The sequence below is a fragment of the Camellia sinensis genome, chromosome 7 (genome assembly GCF_055761805.1).
Source record: "Camellia sinensis isolate YWXY chromosome 7, ASM5576180v1, whole genome shotgun sequence".
Taxonomy (NCBI): domain Eukaryota; kingdom Viridiplantae; phylum Streptophyta; class Magnoliopsida; order Ericales; family Theaceae; genus Camellia; species Camellia sinensis.
This window is the reverse complement of record NC_138967.1, coordinates 182,280,063-182,303,989: the sequence shown is the minus strand read 5'-3', so window position 1 is coordinate 182,303,989 and position 23,927 is coordinate 182,280,063. Positions and strand designations below refer to the sequence as shown.

General features: G+C 33.5%; 1 protein-coding gene and 1 long non-coding RNA gene across 2 annotated transcripts; one reads left to right on the top strand and one right to left on the bottom strand.

The window, feature by feature from the left end:
• The first annotated feature begins 544 nt into the window (after positions 1–544).
• On the top strand, positions 545–1,648 carry LOC145794868 (uncharacterized). The gene is made up of 3 exons (XR_014334828.1): positions 545–802; positions 907–1,064; positions 1,444–1,648. It is a non-coding gene; the product is annotated as an uncharacterized LOC145794868 (long non-coding RNA).
• A 7,801-nt stretch (positions 1,649–9,449) lies between these two features.
• Positions 9,450–11,059, bottom strand: LOC114261011 (uncharacterized). Its single transcript, XM_082881441.1, has 5 exons — positions 10,684–11,059; positions 10,519–10,607; positions 10,262–10,411; positions 9,999–10,104; positions 9,450–9,841 (listed from the first exon to the last, which is right to left on the bottom strand). Exons 1-5 carry the CDS (start codon positions 11,057–11,059, stop codon positions 9,450–9,452), a joined length of 1,113 nt encoding a protein of 370 aa, XP_082737567.1.
• Positions 11,060–23,927: the final 12,868 nt, after the last annotated feature.

Below are 23,927 nucleotides of genomic sequence, written 5' to 3'. Positions count from 1 at the left end.
CAGAAGTGGCGTGCAACCACAAAGGTGGTCTCCCGGGCCACAGTTTCCCTCTAAAGAAAGGAAACAAGGTGTGTGCCAAAAACCGGAGCAAACGGAGGTAGTTAAGCGGTCCCGAACCGAGGCGCACGGCCGACAGCTCCAAAAATCGAAAACTGGTCTCCAAACGGGAAAAGTGGCCTACGACCACGAAACGTAACCTACGGCCACTGAGAGATGGTCTAAGAGACCTCTCCCTCCCTTCGGGAAGAGAAAACAGAGAAAACAAGACCTGGTTTGCAAACCGAGGCGAAGCACAAAAAGTCCCGAAGTCCGGAGGCAAGGCTCTCAGCCGAGACTTCGTGACCTCAGGACGAGCACAATACGCGCGATCACCGAGCGCTCAATCGATGACATCTGAGTCTTAAGGTCGGTCAAAAATGGGGTGTCTATAGATAGGGTGGGAGTTCAACTCCCCCAGGTGCTAATCTAACTATTAACCACTTATTTTCGGTTTCAATAAGTTTGCGTCTTTGATATTGATTGGACATTTCATACGGGTGTGTAAATTGGACTCTTTACGGGAACACACAACTCTTCTACTTGAGCTTCCATGCTTGATGCAGTTTGGATGGAAGATTGAGCATCTTTTCCCCGCTTTTAATTGATTTTAATTAAATTCCTTCGGTATTAGGTCAAGCTAGCCACAACTGGAAGGCAGGAAAGAGGATTGAAGTCATCTCAGTAATCTTGACAGGAACACTTATACTTGCCTTGGGCATTTCATTGTACATTTGGAAGAAAAAGTGGCAGCCAAAGAGAGAAGGTAATAAAAATTAGTAATTGATGCTTCAGTATCTCACGTTTGTAGGTGTGCTTGCTTGAACCAAGTTGTTTCATTTAAATGTTCTCGACGGCCCCCTTATGCAGGACGAATAAGACATCATCTTGGAGAAGCTTACTACAAAAAAGCCAAGAATGAAGATATAGAATTACCGTTATTTCACTTTTCTACAATCACTAAAGCTACAGAAAACTTTGCAATTAACAATAAGCTTGGAGAGGGTGGATTTGGACCTGTTTACAAGGTAAAAATATAACTACACTTCCAGTTTTCTAAAAACTAACCGATGCCCAACCACATGAACTGTTGACAGTAGATTGCCTAATTCAATAACTGATTTAGTATTTTGCTAGAAACTTCCCATTATGTCACGCAGAATTGATAACTCTGCATTTTTAAATTTTTAAGAAGCACATGTATTTAATAGTTTTGTTATCTGAACAAGCTCCAATGAAGATGTAAAGTGACTTTTAACATAGACTTTATGCTAAGCATAGGGTAGAATCAAACATAAACATTATACAGAAGAAAAAAACACGAAGGAAAAATACAGAAAAATTGATGTGGCTTCTTTCAGTGGCACCATATTGTTCCTGACAAACAAAATGATTTTTAATTGTCAGGGTATGCTAGAAGGGGGACAAGAAATTGCTGTGAAGTTACTTTCAAAGAATTCAAAACAAGGAGTCGATGAGTTCAAGAATGACGTCATCTGCATTGCCAAGCTTCAGCATCGGAATCTTGTAAAGCTTCTAGGATATTGCATTCAAGGAGAAGAAAGGTTGTTAATATATGAATACATGCCCAACAATAACTTGGACTCCTTTATTTTCGGTATGGCTTTCTTAAAACCTTTAGCTAGTTTCATTCTATTTCATATTGGAGCAACATTGTGACCAATGTCTCATTGTAAAAGGTGACTTATGAGGTTCATAGCCAAAAGGGAGGCACTTCTACTTTATAAACTAGTGACATTTTTGTCTTTTATGCCCCCTTCAATGGGAACCTTCCCATTTTATGAATGAAGGATGAAGGTCTTACTAATTGACCTCTTAGACTTCCTCCAATGCAAAATTATATTTTTATTTATTGGAATCATTTTGCATTTATACTTGAGAAACCATCTGGTAGCTTGGTTTAACTTGGGCAAAAATATTGGACAGATCAATCACAAAAGATGCTATTGGATTGGCCTACGCGCTTCCACATCATCAATGGAATTGCTCGGGGGCTTCTTTATCTTCATCAAGATTCCAGAGTGAGAATTATCCATAGAGATTTGAAAGGTAGCAATATTTTACTAGATCATGAGATGAATCCAAAAATATCAGACTTTGGCTTAGCCAGAATTTTTGGAGGAAATGAGACTGTAGCAAATACGAAAAGAGTGGTTGGAACATAGTAAGAGTTTTCTAACCAATTCAAAAGTTTTCCTTTTTCAACTATATAAATTTTGTTAATTTTTTATTGCTTTCCTTTAGTGGGTACATGTCTCCAGAATATGCAATTGAAGGGCTATTCTCAGTAAAGTCCGATATATTTAGCTTTGGTGTTTTGATATTAGAAGTAGTGAGTGGGCAGAGAAACAGGGGATTTTGTCACCCAAGTCACGGTCTCAACCTTCTTGGGCATGTAAGCATAAAGTTGAATAATTTTTCTTTTGAAAAGGAAAATCGTGATCTTACAAAAAGGGTTATATATAGAAAATTTGTCTATAATGATGTAGCAACAATATCTGTAAATCCAATTATGAGCCACTTTAAAGGATATTTTATTTTAAAATAAAATGCCTCAATTCAACCGCATGATTTTGTATAAAAATTATGTGCAATACTTTTAATGTTACTTTTTGAATAATTCAAACGACAGCTTGAAAGTGTGTTCTATTATTTAAGCCTGGAGATTATACAAGGAAGGCAAGGCTACAGAATTGATTGATGTACAACTATGAAACTCATGCAATTTAACTGAAGTGTTGCGTTCAATTCACGTGGGTTTATTGTGTGTTCAACAACGGCCTAGGGATTGGCCTAGCATGGAAAGTGTGGTTTGGATGTTCGGCAGAGAGGGTGCTCTGACTCATCAGCCTAAATAGTCTGGTTTTTTCACCGAAAGAAATCTTAGTGAAACAGAAAGAAGAGAGATTGAACAAGTTCAGCCAATATGGTCACCATAACACAGTTAGAGGCCCGATAGAAGACAATTCTTGTTGATGTGCAATTGTTCTAATCCAAGCAAGACCTTTGAGTTTGTTTAGCTAATGAACATAATGTCAAAGCTGTCTTTCTTGGCAACCAGCTTCAGAAATCTTGGCTTATGAACACAATGTTAAGCCCAGTTTTCTATGCTACAATACAACTTACCTATGTCTTTTACTTAGTTTGGTTGCTTTTCCTTGTCTTGTGTTGGCTATTTGTAGACTTTGAATGTTGTTTCACATATTTGTATCTAAATATAAACAATGGGTTTTAATCCCAACAGATATTGTATATAACACAAGGTTTTGGATAATGTAATAACTTTGGTTTCATTTTTATTAGGGAAAATTGACCAATAGTCCATAATTTAGAAAGTTTTGTCACGGAGGTCCAAGGAATGGTCTTTGTTAGTAATAAGAACATACGCAAGCTATTGGTTGTTAAATCCAAACATAATGCATCAACAAGGGGATCATGGTGTGAATACATGCCCAACAAAAGCTTCTGACTTCTTTATTTGTGGTTCTTCTCTCTCAATTATTTTAGTTCTCTCAACATTGAAGTGGTTTTATATTTAGAAACTCATTTCTTGTTATATTCAAAAATTCAACGAGCAAAGCATGTAGGGATGGCAATGGGGGGCAATGGGGTGAATATTAATTCCCTATCCCCATTCCCTTATAATAATTTTTCTCCATTCCCCATTTCCCATCTCCTATGGGTACTACCCTCCCTATCCCTTAATGGGTTTGGATTTTTCCCAACCCAACTTAACCCTTGTTTTTTTTTTTTTTCAAGGGTTCACAACCAAAGATAATAAACATTCAATTTTATTTTATTTGGCTCAACAAAAAAATCAAATACACATTAATTAATTAATTAATTTTTTTTTTAAAATTAATCAAATATATAATTTTGAAACAATCAAATACGTTTTTAGTAATTGAAAAAAAATGTGATAAAAAAAAAAAGAGCAGCTTACATTTTATAATTTTACTACCAATGGCCCTTTCTTCGGCTAAAGCAAGGCTTCAAGTGGCAGTGGATTCACTAGAAGCTGCAAAGGAAGAAAGAGTGATTTAGAACATGAAAGCGGAGAGGAAGAATCGAATATATTAAGGAAATATGAGGAAGCAGTCCAGGTTGCTTGGGATGATATTAGAGTTTGTCAAGCTACTTTGACAAATTTGGGGCAGAGCTGAGACAATTGCAAACCAGAAAAGAGGAATTGCAAAAGGAAGTGGACCGGCTAAATGAGATTGCAGAGAAAGTGGAAATGAACGCTTTAAAAGCGGAGGAAGATGTTGCAAATGTCATGCATTTAGCAAAGCAAGTTGTGAGAAATGAGAACCCTAATTCTAAACAAAGTAGTGAAAACATATGAAGAAAATGGGCGGGTACCCATCCCCGGCCCATTCCTAATGAATATTTAAAAAACACTACTTACCTGACTCGACGGGTAAGAAAAAAAAGGAAAAAATCCATATATTTGGATCGGGTCTCCGTGGTTACCCATAGAGTAAGTTCTCTATTGCCATCTCTAGCATGGATTAACAAAGCCAAAATGTTGCACAAATCCAACCCGTGGCACATTATTGGATTGGAATAAGCATTTTCACATTACCAACAGTGTCCCTTGGGGGTTTTTTTTTAATTTTTTTTTATTTTTATCTTCATCAAAATTTCAGACTCAGACTAATTCATAAAGAAGTCAAAGCTAGCAATTGTTAGATGTTGACAATGGCTTCATTTAGGATGTGGGTTGGCTTTTTGGGCTTTTTGGCTCTTTTAGTATGAGGCTAAAAAGTCTCGTTTGGGATAGACTTTTTAGCTCTTTTAACTTTGAGAAAAAATAAAATGATTATGATTTTGATGTGACATTTTTTAGCCGGAGGCTAGAAAGCCTATTTTATTTTTTTGTGGCTATTTTAGCCTTAACCCACCCCAACTCAACTTCCCAAATGAGTGCAATGAACCCAAAGATATTGGACTTTGGCATCGCTAGAAGTTTTAGAGGAAATGAGTCAACTGCAAATACAAGCAAAGTGTTTGGAACATAGTATGAATATATGCATGATTTATGTAATTCAATCTTACTTCTATAAATTTTTCTTCTTCTTCTAATGTTTTACTGTAGTGGCTATATGTCTCTAGAGTATGCAATGGATGGGATTTTTTTAGTAAAATCATATGTATTTAGTTTTGATGCTTTGGTGCTAGAGATTGTTATTAAGAAGAGAAACAAAGGTTTCATTCATTTAGATCACCGCCTCAATCTTGTTGGGCATATGAGTAACAGTCTACTAATTTATATCGTCTTATATTTGAATGTGCTTAATTAAGCCAAAATTTTAAATAGCAATATCAGAAGACGAATATTTGCATCAATCACAGCAAAGTTGTATTAGGTTTATCAAGCGATACGTATTGAAAATTGAATGACCTGATTGTGATTTTTTCAAAATCTTTCCAAAATTAGTTTTAAAAAATTCTTAGAACAACCTAGTTTTGAGGAAAAATGAAAAAGTTACTGTTTTCAAACAAAAATGAAAATGATATGAAAACAAGAAGCATTTTCATTTTTTATTGTTTTGTTTGTGAGAATAAAAAAATTAAAATTATATCGACAATAGAACCAAATCGGACTGTGAACCTACCATATCGACTATAAACAAATATGAGCAGGTCTCCATTTGATTTTCATTTCTATCATTAATATGTATTAGGGGTAAATTACACTTTGCACCCCTGCACTTTACATCAAATCTCACTTTGGCGCCTACACATTAAATTGTGGCACTTAACCCCCTGCACTTTTGGTCAAGTGTCACTTTGGCCCTTCTGTTAGCCTCATTATTAATAGAGGTTAGTCACATGAAAAACATGTAAGGATAAATTACACTTTGCACCCCTGTACTTTATACAAAATCCCACTTTAGTCCCTACATGTCAAAATTGTGACACTTAGCTCCCTAAAAGATAACTTTTGTTAGCCTCACTATTAATAGAAGGGCCAATGTGACACTTGACCAAAAGTGCAGGGGGTTAAGTGTCACAATTTGATGCGTAGGGACTAAAATGAGATTTTGTATAAAGTGCAGGGGTGCAAAGTATAATTTACCCATGTATTAGTTAATATTTAAAATTTCGCCTTAAACATGCGTTTTTTAATGTCGTCTTCAGGCATGATCACTCTACAAAGAAGGCAGGTCACTAGAATTGGATTGATGGATCTATGAGGGACTCATGTTATCTACCTGAAATGTCGAGATCAATCCATGTGGCACTGTTATGTCAAGTGTGATTCTGATATTGGGCAGTGAGGGTGCATTGCCTCAGCCTAAATAACTTGGTTTTTCCATTGAAAGGAATCCATTTATACTGTGTTTGATTGGAAAATTTGGAAAGGAATTTGGAAAAAGAAATGAAAAAAGTAGGTGAAATGTGAATAAAATATACCTACATTTTACCTAGTTTCACGCACATTTTTTCTTTCATTTTCTAAATTCCTTCCCAAATCCTCTAATCAAACACAGTGTTAAGGTTGATTGTTCTTCAAGCATAGATGCACCAAGCTCAGCTTCAGTAAATGAAATCACCATTACATTCTTCAATACTCGATAGGTAATGAAACAATCTAAAAACCGTTCATATGATCAGACATAACCCTCTCAAGAATAATTGGTCAAAGAATAATCACAAGAATTGAGTCCCATCATGGGGTCACAGAATACTCACAGAGTTGAGTCTTGCAATAGGATCCATACATTGTGGGATTCACTCATTATAAGTGTTTTACGATCAATTTTTATATAATTTGTTTTTGGACTGGTTAATTCATTTATAGATTAATTTAAAAAAAAATTTATCCAAACAATTGGAGTAAAAGGCAAAAAAATTGGGGCTTTGTTATTCTTTCCCCGATTGAATCAAGTTAGTTGGCGAATCTTCCTGACCAGTGACCATCCTATTGGTTGGACCTTTATTTTGGTCTGACTAACATCATGTTTGATAATTTTTATTTTATTCCTAAAAACTAACAACAATTCCAAAATTTTATGAATAATCAAAAGATGCCTCCTCTTGTTTTCAAAACATGTTCTCATTCTCTCCTTTGTTTCCCATCACCAGTCACCATCACCTCCGGTCACCCCCCATAATTGGCTACTACCTTCGTCCATGTTCGACAACTCCCACTTCATATCACCACCTCCAACAACCCATCAAAAAGTGTTGCCATAAAGGCTATATTATGTAATGGTATGTGTGATGGAGGAGGTGGTGGTGGTGACAGCGATGATAATGATATTGATGGTAGTAATGACAGTGGTGGTGGTGTAGTGGAGGTGAGATGGTAGCGGTAACAATCAAATAGCATTAATAAGACTTTAATTTGTAAAATAATTTTATTTTTAAAAAAAATATTTTTTATTAAATTTTACTTTTAATTGTATGAAACATCTGAAATTGCGAAAAATATTTACCTCACAAGAATGAAGCATGATGGTTTGACTGGACCTATAAAGTGTGTGATAATTTGGGCTGTCAATTTTAATGCAGTGCCAATTATAAACACTATAAAAAAAACTTGGACTATTCAACAAGGTTGAACTTCTCTTATGTTAAGATTTTAATATGAGAGAATTTGAGGGGTTTATAAGATTTATTCTGAATTTCGTTTCGATGATTCGAATCATTCATTTTATATAGCTCTTAATGTATAATTTTCATTAAAAAATAAGTTTAATCCAATAATCATAACTTATTCATTTTATTACATTTGTCTCCAAAAAAAAAAAAAAAAAAGACAACAAATATATTTTTGAAATAAACTATCCATTTTTTTAGAGACAAATGCTCTAAAATAAAAAGGTTATGATTATCGAATTGACTTAGATTTTTTCATAGATATTATATATTGAGAGCCCTACAAAATGAATAGTTTGAATCATTGAAATGAGACTCGTGATGGTGTCTTATAGGCCCTCAAGTTCTCTCATATTGAGATCTTAACCTAAGAAAAATCCAACCCATTGAACAAAGGGGTGCACACCATAGGATTTTTCTTTAACAAAACCTCATTGATTATTCATACTCTAGAGCTGGAAGATAAATTGATGAAATCCATTGATAGCTCAAAATCAAGAGCAAGGATCCTCTCCTTGGCTCCCTACTTGATGGGCCATTGGGCCCACTTTTGGGCCTAATTTCGATGATTCGAACAGTTCATATTTTAAAATTTATTGAGTATATTTTTCGATGATTCGAACAGTTCATATTCGAACGGTTCAAATTATCGAAATTAGGCCCAAAAGTGAACCCAAGGCCCCACTAAGTAGGGAGCCATGAAGAGGATCCTTGCTCCAAAATCAATCATAATCAAGTCAATCAAAATATTATATTTAAATATTTTTATATTTTAATTCTTTGAGCATGGAAGATAAATGATCAATATAATAAAATGAGAAAATTATATAAATAAAAAAAAATCTCAAAGTTTGATTATTGTAACAAAATAAACTCTAAGTTTTTTATTTTGTCAATTTAAAATCTTAATTTTTTAAATTTATTTTTAATCTAAATTATTAGTCTATTTTCGTTATGTAAAATCGACAGAAAAACAATATTTTATTCATTAAATTCAATGCAAATGTATATAAAATGTCTAAAACATATTTTTTTGTTGAGTCTAAAATGTCACTAAGGCCTCGTTTGGGAACATGCTAATTTAGTAACTTTTTGGCTAATTGGCTAAAAAGGTAGGTAAAAAAAACTTGTATGTTTGGGATGACTTTTTGACTAATTACGAAAAGCTGTGCAAAAAGTAGAGAGACGCCGTAATTGTTGACTTTTTGGTATGACTAATTGGCTAATTAGCTAATTTAGTAACTTTTTGACTAATTGACTAATTTAGTAACATCCCAAACGAGGCCTAAATTTAATCAAACTTTTTCTTCCTTTATTCTTAAGGTGAAACTCTACATGTTTATACAAAACCCTTTAAAATTTCGTATAAATCCCTACTCTGTACCAAATTGAAAAAACTGATAAAACTAAATTGTAACTTACGATTTGTGTTGATTGCTCAACTGTCAAATTCAAAAGTCAGATTTTGTTTTAACTGTTTCTCAATACTGTCGTCTATTTACTTGCTGACTTCAACTGAGGGCATTATTGGAAAAACATCTCCACACGTGGGAAGATGTGTAGCTGGATCCTCGGAGGAAACTTTCCCGCCCAAACTATGCAACAGAGTGTGGGAGAACAGAACAAGGCAAAAAAATCAAGCAAGGGATAAAAAAAAGTAAAGAAAAGAAAGGGGAAAAAAAATTGATAAAAAAAGGGAAGAAAAAAAGAAAAGAAAAGAATAAAAAAAAAAATTTTAAGAAAAGAATAAAAAAAAAAAAAAAAGGCCTAGTCGCATGACAACTTCATGGACTGATGTTAACCCAGGAAGGAGATTTCTTGGTTGTGCATGTCCTTATACTGTGGCCTTTGTTCCTACATTTGTTACACTTCACTGAGTCTTGGCCAATTCTCCTTAGCTTATGTTGTTTTCCTGGTTTGGTTGGCTCATCTGGTTCCCTCCTCCTTAGTTTCTTAGGCCTACCAGGTTGCTTGTAGTTGTGTGGAGGTAGCACTTGAGGCAACCCTGTCCTAGACCACATCTTATGGCCATTCATTGGTTGAATCATAGGTTCATAAGCCCTTTGGTAAGATTCATTCTTGTAGTATTGAGCAACGTAAGTCTTCCGGTTCATATTCTCTGTCATGAATTGCAGCAATGGCATGTGCACATGGGATCCCTGATAGATCCCACTTCCTACATGAACAAGCATGCTCAGTCAAATTCAATGTACTGATCTCCATAAGGGCAGCTTATCTGGTATTTTAGTTGGCTAAACCAGTCTGCAATACACTTACTTGACTGCTCTTTGGTTTTTTTTCCAACACTTCTTGTATCTTTGGGCATAACTTGCCATCATACTTCTTCACCCACTCCCTTCTAATTAGCATCCTCTTCTTTATGTATGCCTTCACTCTCTCAAGCAACTCTATGATTGGCTTGTCCCTTGCATCTAGAATCTGAGCATTGAAACTTTCATATAAAGCGTTCAACAAAAGGTCACAGTTTACATTAGTAGGAAAATGTGAGCTACTCCATTATGTTGCTGGCTCATTAGCTAACCAATCAAAAGCCCGGTCATCCTCCTCTTTTAACAACTCCATCTCTGCTGTAAACCTTTGTGTTGTGGTTGCCATCGACACATCTCCACATCCTATCCTTCAGTGCTAAACTAGGAAACTGTTTCTTGAAGTTGTTGTGTAGGTGCCTCACGCAATGCCTATGCTCCGACTCTGGGACTAATTCATTAAGTGCAGGAATTAAACCCTGTCAAATGGAAACCAAAATCAAATTTTAGAAGTAAATGCTATATACAAGGTAAAGGTAAAAATTAATAATAAGTATTATACCTTTTGTTAATCTGTTATAAAGGCCCAGTGAAGTTGCTGTTGAGGAGTAATACCCAAATCTTGGAGAACCAGCCCAATGAACCACTCCCATGAGGCCTTATTTTCAATCTCAACTACAGCATATGCAATTGGAAATAAGCAATTATTGGGATCAATGCCAATTGCTGTCAACAATTGCCCACTGTGTACCTTTTATGTGGCAACCATCAAGACCAACAAATGGTCTACAACCTTCTAAAAGCCCCCTTTTGCAAGCCTCCAAACAAACATATAATCTCAAAAATCTTGGCTTTGGCTCTCTAGGTTCCTCATCATCTGGTGCTTCCATCACCACAGTGGAGCCAGGGTTTGTCCTCCTCAACTCTTCACAATGGTCCCAAAGCTTGGAATATTGATTAGCATCGGTTCCATGAATCATTAGAAATGCCCTTTTCTTGGCTCTATAAATTTGACTTGTTGATACATCCAATTTCAAATGCTTTCTAATCCTTTGCTTCATGGCAGAGACAGGCCAATTTGGATTGATTCTGAGTTCCTCCATAAACTTCTGTGCTAAATGTGTCATCATCAGATGAACTGTCCAAGCTCAACTACTCATCTGAGTCCCCATAATCAGAGTTAATGTCACTCTCCTCAGTTTCATCATTAAAGTTCCAGACCCCACCATCCCAATTTTCTCCTTGCACAATCTGTTTCACCCTAGACCATTCAACATCTGCATCTATGTTAGACTCATATAGTTTATCATCATCAATACATATGCCATATTCGTCATCTATGCAACCTTCATAGCCACTTGAATCCAAATCAGAATCATGTTCTCTTCTAGTCCCCTCATCTCTCTGGCCCTCAGTATCAGTTTCATCCCTCTGGCACTCAGTATCATTTTCATTCATGTGACCCTCAGTTTCACCTAAGCCTAAATCATCCCTCTGGACATGACTTTCACCAACAGTAGTACTAACCCCACCATATGACCCAAGATCAATATGTGACAGAAAGTCATGGCCTATTTCCATGTCCAAATAAAAATTATCCCGAAAGACCAACATCAACCCCACTTGTTTCTTGGTTAGAAGCTGTGACAAATAAAATAAAATAGTGAATTTTTATGAAAAAAAATTCAAACTCATGATAAAGTTTATAGATATTAATAATTAAATTCATAAATTTTTTCATTAATCTGTAAATATTTTCCAAAACCCCACTGATTTGTAGCTTCCCCAATAAAATAAAGCAAGCACAAATGAATTTAGATTCTTCACCAATTTCTGAAGCAACTAAAACCCTACATTCAATCTCCCCTTTTCTCATTCTCGGTCACTCTCTCTCTCTCTGTCTCTCTTGGTCAGTATTGCTCTTGCAAAAACAGGATAAAATAGATTTTTCTTTAGTAAGGGAAACATACGTTAGCTTCAGGACCAAAATAACTCAAATTAGTAACTTTAAGGATTAAAATGACAAAATTAAAATTCAAGAGACTAAAATAACAATAAGTGCATACTTTAGAGACTAAAATTGTTTTTTATCCATTATTTTATCATTGTTGACTAGAAGAATACACATTTTGAATTTGTATTTAATAGGTGACATCTCTAAACTGATTTTCTAGCTCCACCATTGCACATGAGATCTATCATGAATCTTACTTCAATAATTTGATTTATTAATTTTGTAATCTCGTGTAGGTAAATCATTCAGAAATAAATAAATAAATCAGATTGATCCATTAATCATAACAAATTATTTCATTATATTTAATTTCAAAAAAATGAATGGCCTGACTTTATCTATGTTTGGCTACCAACACATGACTAACCAACATTTAATGCCTCCTTTGGCTCAATTTACAAATTATAAGTGACTTAATTCCCTATCTAAAAAAAAAAGTGAGTAAATTTTTTTTATTTTCAGTGAATTTACTTTCATCTTTTAATCAAAATTCTTTACCTTGGATAAAATTAGAACTTGCACAAATGAGCATGGAAAAATTTGATCCGGCATTGGGACATCCACAATGCAATGGAAGTTATCCAATCCTCTCAAATCATAGATCACGTCAAGCGAAAAAGAGTGCATTGCATAGAAGACAGTCAGGAAGACCCGAGCCTTTTTCGCATTCTCTTAAGATGATGCTCTCATTGGCGTATTGACCTGCGACGTATGGTACGTTCTTTTGTTTTTTCTAACCAATGTGTAGGTACTCGCAGGTGTTGCTGATGGAAGTTTTCTCCACTATTCATAGTGATAGTACATTGGTTGTGCAATATTTATTTCAATCCTTCATTGTAATGCTGTATTGTGATAATGTACTCACTCTTGCGATTTCGTTAATATTATGATGCATCTTAAGCTTCCTCAAAAAAATAAAATAAAATTATTTACTTTTAGCACTTTGGTGATTAATTTGGAGGAGTGAAATAGAAAACTTTTGCTACCATGTTACAATATGAGAGAGAGAGAGAGAGAGAGAGAGAGAGAGAGAGAGAGAGAGAGAGAGAATATTATGTTATGTGTATATTCAATATTATGTGTATACAAGACTCCTTTATAGAGGAGGAGAGAAATCTAAGAATGATAATTCTAAGTATGGTAATGAATATAATATGGTATGCACGATAGATAGAATATATAGTTACTATATTTAACACCTCCATTTAAACTAAAGTAAGGATAATAACTTGAGTTTGGAGAGACAAACTAAAACATGAAATAAAACTAAAAATATGGATAGATTTGAGGCAATAGATTGCAAAGTTTGGATGGAAGCACATGAGCGCTTGCGATAGATCAGAGGCCGAAGCTAATATCGGGAGATAGTTTTTGGTGAAGTCATGTCGGACCGTCTAAGTGCGGCGAAGGTGTGCCCGGAAGACAATTTTTGGTTGTGTCGAACCACTGAAAAAGAACTGGATGTTGAACCAGCAAACGTGGCACACACATAACTTATGACATCATGCTGAACGATGATGGCAACCGATAAAGAAGTGCGCCATGGGGCGGCTTGGAAAGAAACAAAAAATACGCCAAGGGGGTGACTTAGGTATTGCGCCAAGGGAGCGGCTTAGGGAGTGCGCCAAAGCAACGACTTAGGTAGTGTGCCAAGGGGGCGGATTGGGTGGTTTGCATGGTGTATAACCATGCTCACCATGATATAGGTATAATACCCCCATCAAACTCAAATAAGGTTGAAGATAGAAACCTATTTGAGGTTGAAGCAGAGGGATAGAGTGGAGCGGAAAAGAGAATATTTTCATGTTATATAAAAAGATTTTTTTGTTTTTATTTTTATTTTTAGAAAGAAAAAAAAAATTCGAATGGGTTGGTGAAGGAAACCCATGTGATGGTAGGAATAAAAAATATAAAAAAATGTGTAACAAAACTTATATGATAAAGTACGGAAGAAAATAGAAAATTGGTGGTTATGTTGGTTTTGTTGTTGAAGCTAATGAAAAAAAAATAATAAAACATGTAGTATGATATTGAGATGGCGATGGGTTTGTGGGCAGTAGGGTGAGACAGCGGCGATGGCTGGAGTTGGGAGATACAGCGAAACTTTGGTTGGTGATGGAGGAATATAGAGAAACCAACAAACAAAGGAGGAAATCACCACGAAATGATACTGAAAGGAAAATATGATAGTGAATTGAGTTGAGGTCCGGCAGGCGACCAAGGCAAGACTGCCGCTCGTCAGTGAAGCGAAATTAGTAGGTACTTAACTCTGATATTATATTACAATATCTAAGAGAGAGAGAGAGAGAGAGAGAGAGAGAGAATATTATGTTATGTATATATTCAATATTATGTGTATACAAGACTCCTTTATATAGAAGAAGAGAAATCTAAGTATAGTAATCCTAAGTATGGTAATAAATATAATATGGTATGTATGATAAATAAAATATATATTTACTATATTTAACAATTGGTGCAGAAGTCATCCCCATTATTGGTTACTACCTTCTTCCACTTTTGACAACCCCTGTCACGCCCCGAATTTTTATTACTCGAAAACATTACCAAAGCCTGTAATTTAGGTCCATTTTTTTTTTATTACACATATACAAATATCTATTACACTTGAGTAATAGAAATAGAATAACACATGTTCTCTCTCTCAATGAATATTACAATGACAACCATACATGCCAATCTCCTACTGTGCTAAAAATAAATAGATACAAATACAAAATCTACTTCCTTTATATCTACTATGAAGTTATACAAATGGACTCAAGAACTCCATAAATCTTCAATCAAATAATCCAAACTTTCTTCCTGTAAAAAGATAAAACAACAACGGGGTGAGCACTAATGCCCAGTAGGAATCTCATAGTTCTAAATCAATAACTAACACACAGATAGAAATGATCATGCATGCAGGGCGATACCATATAGTAGGGTGACATTTCATAATCTCAAAATATCAGAAGGTATCTTTTTCTCAAAAACTATTGAAATACTTTTAAGAAAAACCTTCAGCCATTAAAATCATCCCTTAACTTTAGAAAACTATAGATCCTTGTGAAACAACCATATTTAAGAAACAACATCATTTAAAGGTTATTAACCAATCCCCAAAATATTTCTCATTTAATTTTCCATTTTTAATACTTCTCTTTTCCTTTCATTCTTCTTTTCTACTCTTCGTTTTCAATTTAAAACCCCATAACATTAAGTTTAGGTTCCTTTTTGACTCGCCAACAATTCTCATGTACTCAATTCACACCGTTAATTACACCCGCAAAGTTTCATTTCAAGATAACACAATATTAATAACCCCTTCAATCCAATCCTTTATTTAATTATAGAACAACGCTCACAATTTACTTTTATTAACACAACTACTTCATTAAGTTTACCATCATAGTCTATAATTCCCATATCCATTTTTGGTTTCCATCATTTGCAAATAATGCCTATGCACGTTTCCTCTTTGAACCAAACTACACATCAATATGAAATTTCACAAATTCGTCACAAGCAACAAATAACATCATCAACTCAACACACTTCTCAACACATAGCTCAACACAATCCACCTTGGCCGACTTACTACGGCAGGATAGCGGGCACCCAATTCATTTTCGAAAACCAACTATTTTTTGTAATTAATTTCCATGTTTTGAAGAGAATTCTCACAAAGTATATATAGTTATGCTTTTTCCTCAACACAAAAGTAAATGTAAATGCAATGCTATGCCAAGGGTAATCAATGAGGAAAAATATTCAATTCAATACATTGTTTCAAAATCGCCATGTTCTCAACATTATCACGCGATTTCATCAATTTCAAACTTCCAATATTAATTCAATAGGGGCGGTAAATACGACACTGGTAATCCCTAGGTTGGTGTTTGCAAGTAGGCTCAACAAGCACTACCAAACTGTCATTTTTACCGGTGCTAACCGGAAGGCTCGACACCTATCCGCGCGGCTTTTGGGTCTTTCACCCTGGACACTCAGGCCAACTTATCAAATTCATTTACACCCCCTATCCGGACTTACCAACGTATTTACCCCATACACATTTCCATATATCTCATACAAATCATTTTCTGTCATGAATGCAAATCTCTTCGATTTAGAACTACAATGCACAATAATAAATGAAATTATATGCAATGCAATAATTCCCATAACTCTTAACATTTCTTCATGTTCAAAATTTCTACAATAATGCCACATTCAAAATTTCTCATTTCTTTCCTTCATTATTCTTCACAAACCCACCATTAACCATCCATTCATACCACAATTTCCTCCATCTCAATATGTATATAAATAGAAGATTACCATTCTTGCAAACACATTATGGAATTTATAATCAATCACTTCGATTTCAAGATAGAAAGGAATTGTATGGACATCTTTCACATTTTTTTTTCAAAAATCCCTGAATGTCTAGGGTTTTCACCAAAAACCAAATATTTCCCATCCCCATAAAGAAACCCCATTAAATCATTCTCTTGATTTTAATAACCAAGCAAACCCACAAGTGTTTAGAAAAATGATTTGGGATTAAACCCATTTTTGAAAACTCCACATTTTAGGTCACAAAAATCAAAATCAACATAGTCAATACAATTCCACACAATCACCACAATTCAACATATCTTAACTCAACACCACTAATTATAATTCAAAGTGTACTCATAAATTTTCATTTCATCATTTCATCCCAAGGCTCATGTTATCCATATCATTAACTAATCCTTTTTCCCAAGTTTCATTTCATATCATAGCATAATTTACAATATCCATAAATAAGGTTCAATCACTAATTTTTAACATAATTTTCAAACACTTTCAAAATTCAATTAAACTTGTATATATACAATTCAATACCTCAATTTCATGATTCTACTTTCAATTTGGGCAAACTCATTGTTTATCATCATGAATCAACTTAGGGTTTTCTAGAAAATCTAGAATTTCAAGAAAAAAATTCAAACTTCTTAAACCTTTGCTTTTTGTTCCAATCTTCCCATTTATTATACACCCTAGGTCCATAATCCATAATCCATAATCTAAACCCAATAATAGAACCCCAACATTTCAAACCCTATCCCCAAAATTTCATGATTAACACTATATGCTCAAAATGTAGATTTTGCATTTATATACTCCAAAATATCACAAATCTATCTATTAATGTAAGCATTGAAAGAGAACTAGGATCCCTACCTCAAGATTGGAAGCTATGGGTGAAGATCCATTTTCAAACTTCAATGAAATCCCCAAAATAATCGGCCAACGCCTTGATCCTTGCTTGTTCTTGAACCTTGATGCAAGATCCATGGTGGATTGTTGGTAAGAATGGATGAAATCAAAGTTTTGGGGGCTAGGTTTTCGGACATGGAAGAGGGGAGAAGAAGAGAGGATGAAAAATGAAGTTTTGGGGCCGAAATATCACTTTATACTGTCTGTTAGCGACTTGGTCGCTCGAGCGAAGAAAATCTAGCTCGAGCGAGAATACTTTCAGCACAGAAATTCAAAATTCAAACAGGTGTAACTCTCTTGTTCGGACTCCGTTTTAAGTCGTTCTTGTGTCCAAATTGAAGCCCCGGAAACAAACTTTCCAATGGTTCCAGCCTCACATTCAAATTCAAAGTATGGAAGGAGAAAATGGCAAAAGAGTGATGGCTGGTCAAAAACTCAAACTCAAACTTGGGGCTTTTTATCTAATCTTATCTAAATACCTTGTTAAGACTTCAATCAAAGTTCCAAACATCACCCAAGGGTCCTCAATTATAATATTTAAAGTTCACTTGCCAACCTATCAATATCAAGAATCCGACAACCATACAAGTTTTAAGGTGACGGGCACAACTATATATTAATCCAATGTTAATTTAAAATCCGAGTCATTATAACCCCCACTTCTCAAACTTTCAACAACTCATCAAGCATATATTTTTATTTTTGTTATTTTATGTTTTAAAAACAATTGTGCATATCAAATAAGTTTTATTTTGTTTTTAGTTTTTGTAAAATAAAAAAAAACTAATAACATTATCAAAAACACTAACCTAGAAGTGTTGCCATAAAAACTATATTATGTAACGCTTTGTTTGATGGAAGTGGTGGTGGTGACAACGACCATAGTGATATTGGTGGTGTGATAGTGGAGGTGAGATGGTGGCGGTAATAATATGATGGCATTAATAAGATTTTAATTCGTAAAACGGTTTTTATCTTTTAAAAGAAAAATATATTTTTCAATCAAAACAAACTAAAATGCAAAAAATATTTACCTCCACAAGAAATGGAGCATGATGGTTTGATTGCACCTGTCAACTGTATTAATTTCGTGCTAATTTGATCTCAACAAAGCTACGTAGAATCATGGGTAAGAGGCCAATGATTACGTGAATTGTTCAAACAATCCTAATCAACTCCTCCTACGGTAAGCGTGCAACTTAGGCGGGCTCGGCAGGCTCGACTTAATAGCCAAGCCACAAAAGCAAAGGCTTTAGGCCCAATTTGTGAAGAAGGCCCCAAAATTTAAAGAAATTACAATTATATATGTATATTTTTTAAAAGGTTTTGTTAGTATAAAGTACCCATTCTATTTTTTTGGAAGGTTCACATTGAAAAGAAATTACACAAAATTTAAAATTATCCAATCTGTTAATTTAAAAAGAGTTATTTTGAAAAACGCCTCCATCAATTTAAAATATGTTTTACAAGTTTATTTTCAATTTTTCTCACTTTTTTCTTGACATGATCTTCACTTTGAATTTATAAATTATATTTAATTGATAGTTTGTGCTTTTCAATTCTTTTCATTTCATAACCCTCATAAAGGCTTTAAATAACTCCCAAAATTTGTATTGTAAAATATTTAAATATAAAAAATCCTCCAATTGAGATTTTGCTTTAAGCCTCATCGAAGGTTGGACTGACCCTGGGGCTCGGTCGAGCTAGGAGGTTATCCAAACCAAACTCAAGTCGTGCTGATACTTGCCTAGCTCCACCCAAGCCTGAATTGTAACCCAAATTTGTTTGCCTAAGCCCGATCCAAATTAAACCTGAGTTGTTGAAATGTACATAAATTTCTTTTTTTTTTTTGCAGCTAAATTATTAATTTATTAAAATTAAACCCTATTTACATTTTTTTAAGAATATCATTAATAATATCAAAACAAATAATTTATATAATGTATAAGAGATATAGCTATGATATTCTTTACAATTTATGAGTGGGAATAAAAAATGTAAAATTTTGTGTTACTTGTACATATAATATATATTCAGGCCTCGTTTGGGAACCCTCCCTTTTAGCTAAAAAGCCAAAAAGTTACTAAATCAGCCAAAAAGTTACTAAATCAGCCAAAAAGCCAACAACCCATACCAAAAAGTCAAAGATTCTCTTTTCTCTCCACTTTTTACACATCTTTTCGTAAAAAGCCAAAAAGTCATCCCAAACATACTAGTTTTTTTTAGCTCATATTTTAGCCAAACAGCCAAAAAGTTACTAAATTAGCCTGTTCCCAAACGAGGCCTCAATATGATTTAATGATCTAAATTATTTTAATATCATGTAATGACTAATAATTTATATGTATATTTAATAATTTTTTATATATCTATCTATATATATAATTCAGGCTTCGGATTGCTCAGGTTGTTTGATATCTTTATCCAAACCCGTCCAAATTTAATTCGGGTTTATAAATTTTTGTCTAAACCTGTACCAAATTCAAAAATATCTTGTCCAAGCCTTAAAAAAATTTGGACTGAGCTCGGGTTGCTCGGGTCAAACCCGCCCAAATTCCACCTCTATCTTACCGTGAAAGATCAGATAATGCCGGAATAAATGATTATCTTGATTCATTAAAAATTGGACAAATAAGAAATTTCTTGAGTTACATACCTAAAAAATAATAAACCACAGTTCCACAAAATTCTTCAATTTGGGCGATGATAGAGACCACTAAAAGTGGTGCTCTAAAGCAACCATTAATGATGCGGCATCCAATTTTTTTTTTTTTTAAAAAAAAAAAACTGACACAACAACACTGTGCAGCGGGTGGGACCCATTGTCACATCATTAGTGATAACACTAATTAGTGCTCTCATTCATTTTTCATTCAACAAAACATCATTGGTTATTCATAAGAAAAATTGATGAAATCCAATCCTTAGCTAAAAATTCATCGAAATGGAGTCAATCAAAGTAAATATTATATTTAAATATTTTATATTTTAATTCTTTAAGCATAGAAGATAAATGATCAATACAATAAAATAAAAAAAATAAAAAAACTCTAAAGTTTGATCTTATAATAAAATAAATCATAAATTTATAATTTTATCAATTTAATATTTGTCTATCTTCGTTAAGCAAACCGATAAAAAAAAATTAAAAATTTTAGTCATTAAATTCAATGTAGATGTACATAAAATGTCTAAAATACTTTTTTTTTATTTAATATTTTTTTATTGAGTTTAGTGACTAAAATACCATTTGTTTTGTTAGTTTTACTTAACAAAAATAGTCAAATAGTTTAGATTAAAAATAAATAAATAAAATTAGGATTTCAATTGACAAAATTAAAAACTTAAATTTTATTTTATTATAAGGGACAATACCTGATTTTCTGTTGTAATTTCCCTTAAATTTTTTGTGATAAAAACTAGGGATGGAAATTTTATATAACAACTTTCAAACTTTTTCTTCTGTTTAATGCTTTAAAATGTTGTGTAAATTCCTCCTTTCTACCAAATTGCAAAAACCGATAAAACTAAATCGTTACTTACCATTTGTGTGGATTCTTTGACCATCAAATCAAAAAATTGGATTTGGCGCTAACTTTGTCTTAATACTGACTGAATCGTACCGTTTGAACTCCTACACTCCATGATTTAAAGGATTTCAGGTCATGGCTCTTCAAGTAAAAAAAATCTACCAACCAAATAAATTGATAGAAATTAAAAGATGAAAAAGAAAGGACCGATGGTACTACTAAAGGTCTTTATTTTTTTTTTATACTATTTTTATTTATATTTTATGGTTGAAATGAATAACTAACAACAATTATAGAAGTAGGGCTATTAAACAAGTCGAATAATAAATTATTTAAATTTAATAAATTTTAAAATGTATTAATTGAAAAAGAAAATTACCATATTCGAATCAAAGATATGTCTCACTTATTTTTTATTTTTATTTTTATTTTTATTGGTATATCTCACTTCAGGGAGATTAGTAGGAATCCAACCCTTTGGACCAAAGATCTTCAATTTCATGTCTAGTACAGGGAAAACGAAGGGTTTGATGGGTTGATATGAGTGTCTGTTGAGGGGGTGTTTGGGAAGAAAAAAAATAGCCTAGTGTAGGCTAAAAATCACAAAAAGACAAAATAGGCTAAAATAGCTAATAAGACAAAATATCACATTAAACCCATAATTATTTCACTTTTTCTCTCACAAACATCATATCCAACCATAAAAAAATCCAATCATCTTTCTAAACACAAAAATTTTAGCCTACTAAAATAGCCAACTAAAATAGCCACTTCCCAAATGAGGCCGATATTTTATTTATTTTTTGTAGATATATCATATATTAAAAGTGTAAGCATGCACTGTGTGTAAAATTTAAATTAATTATGGCAAATATTTGAAGCAGTTAAGATTGAGAAACATGACAGTTATGTATAGGATTATTTTAAATGTACAAAAATCATGACAACTTCTTTTGAATTGTGTTTTTATGTAGAAGTATAGATGTGACATATTAGAAATAAATAATTGCACATTAGAAGAGTAAAATGGCAATTTTAGAAGTTGGCATTAAGAGGGATGACTTGACATGTGTTTGAAGCTGGGGGGTCCCGCCATTAATGATGTGATGTTTTGGTCTTGGAGTTGTGTTTTTTTTTTTTTTTTTACTTTTTTAATGCATTAGTGCTATTAGTGGTGATGTTTTTAGTGGGATGAATCATTGTTGCTTCATATAATGCACTTTTCAAGGGTTGCATGTTTCAAGTAATATTTCTCCCAATGGGGTGTTTGTTTGGACTTTTTTAAGTCAATTTATAATTTTTAATTTTGGAAAAATTGTTTTAAACTATTTAGTTAAACTTATTTCAAACAGTTTCTGATTCTAATAATTTATTTTAACTCTAAAAAGTTAATTCTGAAAAATTGTTTACCCCTTACTTTTGATTATCAGTTTCTGTTATGAACATGTTAATTTATGGTTATATTATTAGATTTTTTTTTAAAAAAATAAAAAAAGACCCAAATGAACTATAAATTATTTTATTTTTTTTATGAGAAATGTAGGCAAGTAGTGAATAACAAAAAGTAAAAGTTAATTGAAAAAGCTACTTCACGGCTTATTTAACAAACACTATTCAACAACTTAAATCCATAATCCAACAATTACACCAAACAGATTAATAACTTCTGATTAAAGTCATAATCTATAATTTGTTAAGTTATAATGTATAATCTGTTTTAATAATTACGCCAAACGGAACCAATGTAGGGCAATGACAAAGTTCAAAGTAAGGGTGGACAAATATCTGTAACAACCTAAATTTTTAATTATTTTATAAAATTTATACTAATATTATTTAATTACAGTTGGAAAAATATATGATCTATTTTGTATTATTATGTATAATTTTGTAAAATAATATAATTATTATGAATTTAAGGTCAAAGTATAAATAATAATAATAATAATGAGTGTAATAATAAAATAAGTAACTAATTTTCTGTTGATATACGATAAAGTGTAATTTGATTAAGGATTATGTTAGGTCCCTGTGTTGTCAAATCCGGAGACAAAATCTTATGTTGATTCAAAACTATGTTTTTCTGTTTTTGTACTGTCCGCTCGAGCGGAGACTCTTGAGCTCGAGCGTAGATTAGCAGGTCACAGTAGTTTGACAGGGCAAGCACAGATACTGGAAGGTGTGATTTGACGCTCGAGCGGCAACTCCTACGCTCGAGCGCATCTCTGTTTCTTCGTATGCAGTTTTTGTTCAGTCCGCTCGAGCGGGCTATGTTGAGCTCGAGCGGAGATCGCGATTCAGATTCCTATTTAAAGCTGCTAACGTTGTTTTGTTTGGTACGGTTTTCCTAGATCTGATTAAAACAAACTAGGGTTGTGTTTAAAGTCTTCTTGGGAGATTTTTGAGAGTTTTTCTTGATGTCTTGAGAAGAGTTCTTCACTCAGGATCTAAAATACATACATTAAGGAGTTGGTTTCTTTAAATTCAAGAGAGAGTTCTCTTCGGTGGATTCCGAAGATTCTAGCATATAGTTTCGAAAGGTGTTTGATTCTATATGTGGGTGAGGTTGTGGAATCAACTTCAAGATTGATCAGTTCCGAGATGAAGTCGTGAAAAAGAGTTACAGAAGATTCGAAGACAGATTGACTAAGTTGGGTAATTTGTAAGATATCTTTGTAATCTTTTTACTTCAGTAGTGGATTGATTTATGGCGTTTCGCCCGTGGTTTTTTAATCACAGTTGGAGGTGTCCAATTGTGGTTTTTTCCACGTAAAAATCTTTTGTGTCGATTTATTATTTAATCTGACAAAACAAACAATCTAAATCACTTTCGTAAGTGCTTGTTGATTTAGATTGTGTGTTTTGGATTTTTGGGATCTGGAATATTTTAATCTTGATCTAATCACGAATCACTTAGATTTTCAATTGGTATCAGAGCGGGTCACTCTTTGTTTTTTCAAAACTATAGGAGTGTGATTTTGTGTGATTAGTATCATGGATTCTATTCGTGAAGGTAACTCCACTCATAGACCCCCTTTACTAGACGGTACAAACTATTCTTATTGGAAAGCTCGTATGAGAGCATTTTTAAAATCCATCGATGAGAAAGTTTGGCACTCCGTAATCTTTGGGTGGAGTGAACCTACAATCACCATTGATGGGAGTGATATTCCTAAACCC

Bases quoted from the DNA above. Each gene is read 5' to 3' on its own strand.
- LOC114261011 (XM_082881441.1), bottom strand. From the start codon at position 11,059: ATGACACATTTAGCACAGAAGTTTATGGAGGAACTCAGAATCAATCCA. The intron at 10,412-10,518 runs GCCTTTATAACA...TCCATTTGACAG, and splicing joins CTCAACAGCAACTTCACTGG to GGTTTAATTCCTGCACTTAA. The intron at 9,842-9,998 runs GCAAGTTATGCC...TTGTTCATGTAG, and splicing joins GTGGGTGAAGAAGTATGATG to GAAGTGGGATCTATCAGGGA.